The 12,018-nt window shown below is 38.2% G+C and overlaps 1 protein-coding gene across 1 annotated transcript in view; it reads right to left on the bottom strand.

Moving 5' to 3' along the window:
* LOC126259972 (28S ribosomal protein S27, mitochondrial) overlaps positions 1-12,018 on the bottom strand; it is a 56,726-nt gene that overhangs the window by 12,187 nt on the left and 32,521 nt on the right. The window contains exons 4-5 of the mRNA XM_049957098.1: positions 7,614-7,866; positions 6,429-6,586 (exon numbers count right to left, since the gene is read on the bottom strand). Coding sequence (XP_049813055.1) covers positions 6,429-6,586; positions 7,614-7,866 — 411 coding nt within the window. The remainder of the gene's footprint in view (positions 1-6,428; positions 6,587-7,613; positions 7,867-12,018) is intronic.

The following is a 12,018-nucleotide window of genomic DNA, read 5'->3' as shown; positions in this document are numbered from 1 at the left end:
GAGAATATACTGACATCTGCTAAACTAATACTAAACTTCTGAAGATGAAAAATTAATTTTTCAAACCCAGTAAAGCAAAATAAAAATATATTTGCAACTGATGACTCAATTTTATTCTGAAGTTAGTAGTTTGTGGAGATTTCTATACATATTTCTTAACAGATTCTGATATTAACAATGAACTCGAATCATTATTTGGCTGTTTCTGGTTGATTTCAGAGGTAAATTTTCCAACAAAAATGCAGCAAGATAGTGGGACTCTAATAACATTTTTACAAAAAGTGCTCACACTGAAACAATTAATGTGTACCCAATTGTTAATGAACTATCTGAGCATGATGCACAATTTATGGAAATATACAAAATAGCGCCTTAGAATTCTGGGACAGTGAGGATTATTAAAGAGAACAGAGTACAAAGTTTTAAGAATAAGTTAAAATAGGCAGTCGGAATGAAGCATATATAGAAACAGGTGCTAATGTGAAAGACGATAAATTCCACACCAAATTTGTTTCAGTATTTGAAAGTAGTTTTCCTAAAAACTTATAGAAAATGCCCATTAAGAAAACAAGTGAATCAAGGATAACTAACTGGGTTAAAATTTCATGTAAGGTGAAAAGGCGAATTTATGTAGAAGCCAGAATATGATCTGATGTTACTTGCATTCTACAAAAATAAGATTTCAAGGAAAGGCATTAAAATGTCCAGAAATACGCACATCCTGACAAAAATTAATAAGGCAGATAATAAAATTAAAACTACATGGGATATTGTGAAATGGCGACAGGAAAACCAGTCAGTGCACAAAAATTAAACTAAATGACAATGGTGTGTCTGACAACTCACATGTTGCAAGTATTTTTAACAACTACTTTATAAATGTAGCAGCAACAATAGGATTAAATGGTAAAATTGAAGAAGTAAAAGAATATATTATAAATGTCATTCCACAAAACTTTACACAACTACAAGTAACACTGAAATTCATGTAGTCATAAAAGCAATTGATGGCTTTACACACAACTGGTTTGAATCACACTTAACAAATAGAATGCAAAAAGTTTGCTGAATAATTCAAACAATGTAGAAAGGAGAGAAAATTTTAATGACTACAAAGTAATCGAGGTTCAATTTTGGATCAATTCCTACTTCAAATATATGTGGGAATGACCTTCCACTTAACATTCATCAGGCAGAACTGGCACTTTTGCAGATGACTGATAAACTAAATCCCAATGGAAAGACAGCAACACAAGATTCTGTAATGATATTTTCCAAACAATTATTAATTGGTTCTCTGAAAATGGACTCTACCTTAATTTTGGGAAACCACACTATATTCAGTTCTGTAGTACATAGAGAATATGAACAATTGATGTAGCACATAAACAGGAGTCAGTAAACAGGGTGGAATGTTCCAAATTTTTGTGTGTATGTACTGATGAAAACCTGAAGCTCTACTGAGCTGGTTGAACAATTAAGTTCAGCAACTTTGTCTACATATAATTGCTGGTCCTCAAAACAAACAAATCAATCTGTTGAAATTATTCATATTTCCATTCAGTAATGTCTTATGGAATAATTTTCTGGGTAATTCATCACTTAGAAAGAAAGTATTGCCTACACAAAAGCGAGCAGCATGAATAATATGCAGTGTTCACCCGCAGTCATCATGTAGGGACCTCTTCAAGAAGTAATGCATTTTAATTGCATTGTCACAACACATATACTCACTAGTGAAATTCATCATAAATTATCTATTACAATTTGAGAACAATAGTGATGTCCATACCTACAACATCAGAGGAAAAATGACCTTTATTACCCATTATTAATGCTGTCTGTGGCTCAGAAAGGAGATCAATATGCAGCAACAAAAATTTTTGATCATTTTCCCAATACCATAAAATATCTGAAAGGTAGAAAACAAGCTTTAAATCTAACCTAAAATAATTTCCTCTGGACAATTCCTTCTGCTCCATGCATGAATTTTTATTTAATAACTGCTAGCCTGGAAAAAACTGATTTTTAAGTTTACTTGCATGACTGGGACTAAAAAATTACACATTCATTAATTTTAATGCTAACCACATATACGTATCCTGTAAGCTGAATCGTTCCATGTCTTCTCGATAAAAGAATCATCAAATTACCTACAGAACGCATAACTAACTAACTAGCACACCTTTCTGTGATAGTTGTGGGAGTAAAGGTGCATATTCGCTTTGACTTTTAGTTCACTCAGTTGCCGAGTATGATGTTTCAAAATTTCTCAAGCTCTCTTACCCTTGCAGTGTTTCTTCTCAGACATCAGATTCACACTCAGTATTCCTCTGTAAAGTGTCAATGTTTTTGCATTAAGATAACATGAGACATGCATGCAAACAGCTTATTTTCCACTCCAGTTACATCCATATTAACCAGTGTATAAATTCAAGGAACATATTTGTGCAGTAGCTTAACATTGGTCACAGCATTAACTGGTTTTTGTTTACTCATGTCATCTACTGGTATGGCAATAACACAGTGAGGCTATTACACTAACCTACAGATGATCCTAGTGGCTGCACATTTTACAGACAAATGGCATTCATTTGCTTCGACTAATACAATGCTATAATTTAACAACAGAAAATCCAAGATGAAATAATGACTGTATTATGAAAAGGATAGTTGCAACTCATCATGCAGCAGAGCTGATGAGTTGCAGAGAAGCATAACTGCCTATCTGCAACTCTGCATCTACGTTATGTGGTAACAACTATACTTTTCAAAAAGTTATAATTTAAAAATGTTTCCAGTTTGTTTCAGTTGTTTGAGCTCAGGTGCTTGCCTTGTAACTGTTGACTGATCTGAATGTGAGAGAACTTGCTTCCTTCCTCTATGCACAGTAGTGGTACTGGCCAGTGCAAGCCAGCACTGACACAACTACACTGATTGCAGTCATTAGTTGATGCAGCATATCATCAGCCCATTCAGTTGGCAACCACGACTATCAGGAAAATCCAGGCTGCTTCTGCAGCATTTCGACAGGCGAGCTACATGACACTTGGAACATCTGCATCTCAACACGCCTGACCCTGGTATATGTACTGCCCACCCTGGTGGCAGAGAAGGCATTGAATTGACAACTGCCCAGAGAAACACTGTTGCTCTACTGCTGTCCGTTGGTGAAGTCATTATCATCCATCATCCTGCAGCACCATTCATTGTACAGTACAGTACAGCATCAGCTTCAATGGGCTGAGTGTCAAAGAAAGACTCTTTTAGTCTCTAACCTGCTTTGTTACTGAGTGAAGACAGACAGACATCAGGAGGGGGGGGGGGGGGGGCAGCAGAGTTTGCTCCCTGGATGTCATCACTTTCATCACCAGTCACTGCTGGGGCAGACTGCCAGCCCATCATGCATGTGGCATAGAGGCATGGGTCTGCAACACCAGCACATGATACAGCTATGCCACCAGCTGGGAATGCCTACCTCACAATATCACTCTGCTCATGGGCTGTGCTGAACCGTGCCGGACACAGGCAATGATACAACAAAGCATTGCTGTCGAGGATTGAAGTTTGATGCCCATTCTTGCTCAGTGCGGGTATATGATTTCTGATGTATGCTTTACCAGAGAAATAAATCAAGTAGTGCCAACCTGAGTGTGGTTGGGTTTGCTCCTGCCCCCAAAAAAGAAGCCACATGCTTATGGGGTCATACTCACCTCCCTGACAATTCTGCCCCTGACTACCTCACCCTGCAACAGGGTGACTCTACCCAGCAATGTTGATGCTGTGGCAGCACACTTCATGTCTTTCATAACATGAATACTACAAATGATCAAAGAGCTACTTCGTTTCAGTTAGTAGTGCCACTTAGGCTGCCATGATTCAGAATAATTGTTGTGGTTTTTTCCTTACTTAATGAGCCTTTAACAAAGGAGACCACAGACTAAACTATTACCGCAGCATACATTTACACACTGTTGTCATGCCTACACAAACACTGTTGTCCTATCTACACAAACTACTCGCGAAAACCTTCATGGCTTTTAAGACAGAGAAAATTTTCAAGAAAAGTTCCTTCATGTCTCTGATATTATCGAGGCAATATGCATCACATTGTTTGTACTGCAAACAATGAGTTGAGCTCTTCTTTATGAGATACATCTTCAACTGAAAACAATTCTCCATCTGCAAATCTGTCAAAATAATCTTCCAAACATGATCACGAACTCAGGCATTGCAGGCAACAAATCTATGCCCTTAAACTGTAATATATGTTCATCCCACACAGCAACAGACAAGAACATACTGATGCTCTTCCATTCAGACTTTACATGTTACTAAAGCCACTCTTCCATGGAACAAAAGATGTTTGCAGACATAGAACAGGTCAAGTTTAGTGGTGTCGCTGTGTAGAATTTCAGTTTCCATAGCTTTCGGTACCATACAATTTTTTTATAATAAAATGTTAGGGCAGGAAATGTTTTTGTAATAAAATGGCAGGAAATGCAGTACAGCGGGCACTAGCGCGCGCGCACACGCTCACACACACGCGCGCGCACGCGCGCGCACGCACGCGCACGCACGCACACACACACACATTCTCTCTCTCTCTCTCTCTCTCTCTCTCTCTCTCTCAGGGTTTTACTGCCTGAAAGTGAGAATGATGAAGTAATCTTTATCTTATCTGGAAGACTTGTAAATTTGTATCACACTATTTGTACAGGAAGTTTTAAAAGTTGATGTCCTTACTGACTGGACAAGTAACTTTCCTTTATGTCTTGTATCATGGTCATGGATGTGGCAGTTTTTATTCATGTATGCTACAAAGGCATTAACATGGCTAGCATATGGACAAGAGCAGAAATGTGTGTTATACTAGAGGCAACATAGCAATGTTACATGTGCCCATTTTCTTAAACAAACTGTGTAGTTTAAGCACCAGAACTGATGCTGGAGAGAGCTGCAGTTGCAAATGAAAATGAGGAGCACATTCCGTGTGATGCACCAGCTTGTTTATAAGAGTGCACCAACCATGACAGAAACCATGTCTAGCATGCTTCACAATAAGAAACTCACTTCATGTGAGGATGGCATTGTGGACTGCCATGACTCACTTCAAATATTACTTGTGTACTGCACGACATCACCGACTGTCTGTCATAAATGTTTCTTTAAGCTTGGTTTTCAGTGTTTCTCTTTAACAGTACCAATATTCTAAAAAACTTTCCCATGGGATGTACAAATAATTGCTGTATCCTGCTATTTTTGCATGTGAGTGTGGCTGCACCAAGCGTAGTGTCATTGTGCGTATGTACTCAAATAAATCATCAACTGTATAAGTGCAGGCTGGCCACTAGAGGCCACCTGTAAAAACCTTTCCCTCAGCATGGTCTGTGCCATGCCGTTTACAGGTGACTCACATCTATACACACACAGAGCAGTGCTGACTCACCCTCATTGTGTTCTTTTAGTTTGCACTGCTCACATCAGTCATTCTGTGTATCCCTTAGGTTGCACCTTCTGTATGATTCTTTTGTACTGTTACATGTGGAGTCACAAGAGACTTATTTCCATTATTGTTCAGAGGTTTTCGAATGAAACCATATTTATGCTACGTGGGTCAGTTTCATGCATTACTTGCTTACTACAATAACAATAACAATAATAATATAAAATGTTAGTTTGATTTTCATTTCATTCTTTGAAATGTAGTCAGTTGGCAAGTTCCTTGCACTGTTTCTCTTGGTGATTGAATCTTTTCATACTTTTTATTCCACAGAGCTAGTTTCCTAGCATTTGTTGTTCTGGTGGACAAGCTAATGTTTCATCATCCTGAATTCAGTACCTCTGATTGTGGGCTGGTAACTCTTAAGAAATTGACATTGACAGGCATCTGTAATAAATTATCTTTAGACAAAGAGGCTATATTATCATGAGCTTTCCTACACTTAAAACTTCTTCTGCATCACATTTTTAACCCATGTTCCACACATAAAGAAATAAAGTTTAATAAGTGAAACGAGAACATTTAAATTCACACATGTACATCTCTAGAGCTGCATGTATAAAAACACTCTTCTGTTGCAACACTTTTCCTTTCAAAATTTGTTCCTTTTTGTTTTCTTGACAAATATAAAGTTAGCACCTACAAAATAGCATTTCCTGCCTGTCTTTCAGTACCACAGAACATAGTTTATTCTGAGAACTTTTCCAGTTATTTGTACAATGTTCAAGTTAGTATGTCTATCAGTACCCAGATAGGTACACCATAATTAGAAGTTTTACTAATGTCTCCAGGACAATTTGAAGTGTTAGCACTAGATAAATCATCTCTAGAACTAACATTTTTCTGGTTTAAACATATTAATAATCTCTTTAAACATCTAATTGCTTAATTCATGAAAGAAAAAAACTTTGACTTCAATTCTTGCCTCTTCTTCAGTGTCATTTTCTTCCACCACCTCCTCTTTCCAAGGTTCAGGCCCAGGATCCTTTAAGTACATATGGCATGAATAGAGGGCAAGGTGTGTAGTAAGAGGATTGGACCAGTCCTCCTGTAGCATTTCCATTGCAGCAACTTTTGCAGCAGCTGTAAAATAAAAATGTCTAATTACACAAGAAAATGGTCTTAAACTGAAATCTACCAAATAAACATACTCATACAATAACAGAGATAAATACATGTGGCATGCTATCAGAAACATAAGCCACTTGTTCCCCAGAGGGAAAAATGTTTGACAAAATCTGACACTCCAGTCAACCCAAGAACCTAGGTTAAGTGAGCTACAGCAGCACAGCAAATGAGCAATAGCATGGCCACAACATTTGAAAACCTGAGAGGTTGTATGTTAGATCTCTCTTTCTGGACCTACAGCTTTGAGTAACTATTTCTTACATGCATTGTTTGTACAGTGTCAATCTGAATGAGGGGTCTATAACGCCACAGTTTCTTAAGATGCTTTATGACGATCCAGGGCATGTAAATGTGTAGAAAGTTTTCAAAATAACTACCTTCAGTTGCCATAACCTTCTACGGAATTAAATACATTAAGCAGTTAAAAATTTCTGTAGATAGGAGGATAAATGGAAACCAGCAATGCCAAATCTGGGGAACAGGATGGACGTTCCAACAATTCTTTCTTCAAACCTATCAGTTTTCTCATTGCCAAAAACCTTTACACATCATCATGCTGAAAGACTTTTCTCCCTCCTTTTGCAATCCAGGTCTCTTTGCACATACTTTTTCACATAGTTGATCCAGGAGTCTTGTACACACACTTTTCCATCCTGGAAAATACTGGCCAGCACATGGAACTGACTTTGCCGTTTCTGGTGTAGAGCAACCAGCTTCCACCCACTGTGTTCTTTGCTGTTTTGTTTCTGTCCTTTTATTGCACGCTATTCGTGCTCAAATGAAGCACAGATTTGATATAGAGCATAGGGCAACACAGCATGGGCTTACCTAAAGTATGCCTGAAGACGGTGTTGAATAACTGCATTTTAATAGTGACAGTTGTGTTATAAAACAGCCTATTTATGATCACGATGCAATACAACTCAGTATATGAATGAACTGCATTTATTGCTTTTTTAGCTTTTGCTATAATATAATTTACCTGCATAATTTCCTGATTTTAGGAATGTATCCATTAACAAACATGAACAATAATAATCAGGAAAGATTCCATAGTTAATTCTGTCATTCAAAATGTTCAACAGCTGTTCATGCCTGCCAAGCTCTAGTAAGATACGAATGACAGCATGTGGTGTGGAAGGTAACATAGAGGATGTGTTTTCACTTAATCGAAGCTTATGAACCAAATCTTCCAACTCATCAGCATGTTCTTCAGTCTTCACAGCATTTGCAAACTGTAACAGAAATGAAAATGACATTACTACACCCATGAAAATGTTACTGCACAAAGGAAACAAAATAAGCCTGCGCTGAGTAGATACTACATTAAAATCATTTAAAATGGCAAACTGTGCAACAACACATGAAAAGTATTCCAAGGTTCCTTATATACCTGTTTAGTTTGCAAGATGGAACATCAACACGAGCAATTAATAATGAAAATAATCTAATCATCATCTTTTCATTAACAGTGCTCTAACAGAAGGCTTGTTTGCAGATTAAATTACAGAAATAGCGTTCTGCAGGATTATGTAAATATTAAAATCTTCGCAAGAGATTTCGTGGTATGCACAATCAGTAGAACCCTATTCCCATAATTTGAAATAACACCATACATGACGTAATGCCAGATTAAGTGCATTTTACCATTTGATGTATGAAGACAGGAATTCAAACCAGACATGATGGTGTTTCAACACAAAGGTTTAAACCTGGAGGCAAAATAATAAAAAAAAAAAATGAACTTATAAAAACTGTTTATCTGTCATCAGAGGAACACAATTCTGCAAAAAAGAAGCAATTCATGATTACTCTTGCAACATAATAATCCATACACCTATCTGCCTCCTCTCTCACTGTACAAGACACTCACTGAAATTGTAACAAAGCACACAGAAAAAAAAAACCATTAGATTTTAATCTGATAAAGCAAGTGACCTTTAGACAAGTAAATGTTACAATGTACCATTTGCAAGTCTCAAATAAAATTATATGATGGGGTATTTACAAAGTAACAATATTATGAAAAGGAAAGTTGTCACTCACCATATGGCGGAGATGCTGAGTCGCAGATAGGCACAACAAAATGTCTGTCACAAATAAGCTTTCGGCCAACAATGCCTTTATCAAAAATAGATGACACACACACACACACACACACACACACACACACACACACACACACACACACACACACACACACACACGACTGCAGTCTCTGGCAGCTGAAGCCACACTGCGAGCAGCAGCAGCAACAGCATTGCATAATGGGAGTGGCAACCGGGTGGGGGTAAGGAGGAGGATAGGGTGGGGAGGGGGAGGGACAGTAAGGTAGGGGGTGGGGACAGTGACGTACTGCTGGGGAGCGTGCAGGGACAAGGTGGAGGGGGGGTAGGGCAGACAGGTGCAGTCGGGAGGTTAGACAGAGGGAAGGGGAGAGGGGGCAGTAGCAGAAAAGGAGAGAAGTAAAAAGACTGGGTGCGTTGGTGGAATGAGGGCCATGTAGTGCTGAAATGGGGACAGGGAAGGTGCTGGATGGATGAGGACAATGACTAACAAAGGTTGGGGCCAGGAGAGTTACGGGAACATACGATATATTTCAGGGACAGTTCCCACCTGCGCAATTCAGAAAAGCTGGTGTTGGTGGGAAGGATCAGTATGGCACAGGGTGTGAAGCAGTCACTTCAATAATAAAGTCTATAAACAAAATGATGGCCTTGCAATGGGTAGCAGTCTTGCTGGATTATTAGCCGATATTTACATTAACCATCTTGAGCAAAAGTTCTTCTCATCTAATAACCAAATGAACAGTAAAATAATTTACTACAAGAGATACGTAGATGACACTCTATTACTTTTTGATGGTAACAGCAGTGAAATTGATGCCTTAGCTGAAGATCTGAGCAAATTACACATCAACATCAAATTTACAGTGGAGCATGAAATAAATAATAGCATCAATTTTCTGGATCTCAAAATATCAAGCATACATAACAAACACCATTTTGGTATCTTTCGAAAACCAACAACCACAGATGTTACCATCAGTAACACATCCTGCCACCCGAACCAACATAAGATGGCTAACTTCCGGTCAATGCTACATCGTATGCATAAAGTCCCCCTCAACCCCACTGAACAGCACAAAGAAATCAGCATAATCAAATCAATTGCCCAAAATAATGGCTATGATGCTTCAATCATAGACACACTCTCTCAAAAAACAAAAGTAAAAATTGCTAGCAATAAGTCTTTGCAACAAGCAACAGCCACAATAACTATGAAAGATAAAAAATCAGTAAAATATGTAGCCCTACCATATATAGGCCCACTTTCATATAAAATTTCCAACTTATTCAAGAAAAAGAATGTCAAAATCAGTTTCTCTACCAATAACAAACTCCAACAAAGAGTCATACACTCACTCCCACACAATAGCATACCCCATAAAAGATCTGGAATTTATAAACTCAAGTGTAACAACTGTCCTAAATTCTACATTGGCCAAACAGGTAGAGCTTTTGAAACAAGATTCAAGGAACACCTTGATGCCCTACGTCTGAAAAACCTAAGCAAATCTGCATTTGCCACCCATCTTGCAGAAAACAATCATACAGTTGAGAATATAGAAAACAATCTGCAGATATTAAACCTCAAAGACAAAGGTTTCACATTGAATCTCCTAGAGGAGATTGAGATTCATACACATAAAAACAGGTTCCCTGATCTCATTTTGAATGAACAGACAGAGTCAGTTAACACCCCCTTCCTAAATAACTTTGAAGAAGCTTTCACTTTTTTTAAAATAACTTAAGCCTAATATTCCATCAAAAACATTCAGTATACAGGCCCCAAAAACTGCTTATATGTCATTGAAAAAATTGCATAATGAAAACATGTGCATTGCATATTATGCCATATATTGACTTTATCTCCTACTATTGTAACAACTAATTAGTAACACACAGTAATTCTGTACTACATATAATGTTTGTAATCTTATTTCTATATAATTTTATTTATTCCATTTTAGATTAATTTCATACAATAGCAAAGAGATATTTTACTGTACCCATATCGACCATACAGCATCTGTAAGTTAACATTGTTATGACCGTAAGCTCTTTGCAAACGTTGTTTCTTGGTTGTAATGTGAAGCTGGGCCACGTTATGTAAACGTTATTCGTGTGTGCTGCTTGTGTAATTAAAATGATGAGGTTAAAAGTGACGCCCATTGACTGGAATAGCACTCACATAGTGCATATTGAAAAGTGTATGAAGCTTGCGTTCGAAAACATAAACGCACGAATATTTCGTCAGGCAGAACTACACGGCTCGTAAGTACACTAACCTGCAAGTTTACTAATGTTTATAAAAACCATCTCATGAGCAATTAGATCTTGTAAAAGAAGTAAATCTTTCGTAAAAATACCATTACCGATATGACAACAAAATATTTCTTTTCTTTCCCAGTGCAGCAAACGAATAACACAAACAAAACTAGGTCCAACTAAGAATGCGTGTAATCTGCCATCTGAAGATGGATTTGTAAAGGAAAATCCGAAACCGGTCATGGTCTGAAGATAATAAAACTTTTTAAACCATACATGTGGCTGGTAGCTGTTTTTTATATAAATTATAAACCTGAAGGATGTTGTGTTGGGCAGCACGTACAGCAACAGGCTAGTCCACTTGTTTCTAGGCCACAGTTTGTCGGTGGCCATTTATGCCGACAGACAGCTTGTTGGTTGTCATGCCCACATAGAATGCTGCAAAAATTCAAAAACAAATTTCCTGTGCCTTATCTTTCCAGTCTCCCACCACCTCCCAAAGTCTCACCATCCCGACACAGAGGAGCATTTCCCTCATAATTCAGTACCACCCTGGACTGGAGGAACTGAACAACGTTCTCCGCCTGCATTTCGACTACCTCTCGTCATGGGTTGAAATGATAAATGTCCTGCCCACTATACTTCCCACAGTGGTAGTCCACTGTTCACTGAAACTACAAAATATACTCATTCATCCCTAAACACAAGCCCTGCTCCCAGCCACTTACTTCATGGCTGACATCCCTGTAATAGACCTAGATGCAAGACCTGGCCCAGACATCCTCCCACCACCACCTACTCCAGTCTGGTCACAAACATCACCTATCCCATCAAAAGGAGGACTACCTGTGAAACCAGGCATTTGATCTACAAGCTAAGCTGCAACCACTGTACTGCACTCTATGTGGGCATGACAACCAACAAGCTGTCTGTGCACATGAATGGCCACCCACAAAATGTAGCCAAGAAACAAGTGGGCCACCCTGTTGCTGAGCACACTGACCAACACGACATTCTTCATTTCATTGACTGCTTCACACCCTGTGCCATATAGAT

Source organism: Schistocerca nitens, chromosome 5 (genome assembly GCF_023898315.1).
Source record: "Schistocerca nitens isolate TAMUIC-IGC-003100 chromosome 5, iqSchNite1.1, whole genome shotgun sequence".
Taxonomy (NCBI): Eukaryota; Metazoa; Arthropoda; class Insecta; order Orthoptera; family Acrididae; genus Schistocerca; species Schistocerca nitens.
The sequence above is the reverse complement of the archived record's forward strand: the minus strand, read 5'-3'. Positions and strand labels throughout refer to the sequence as shown.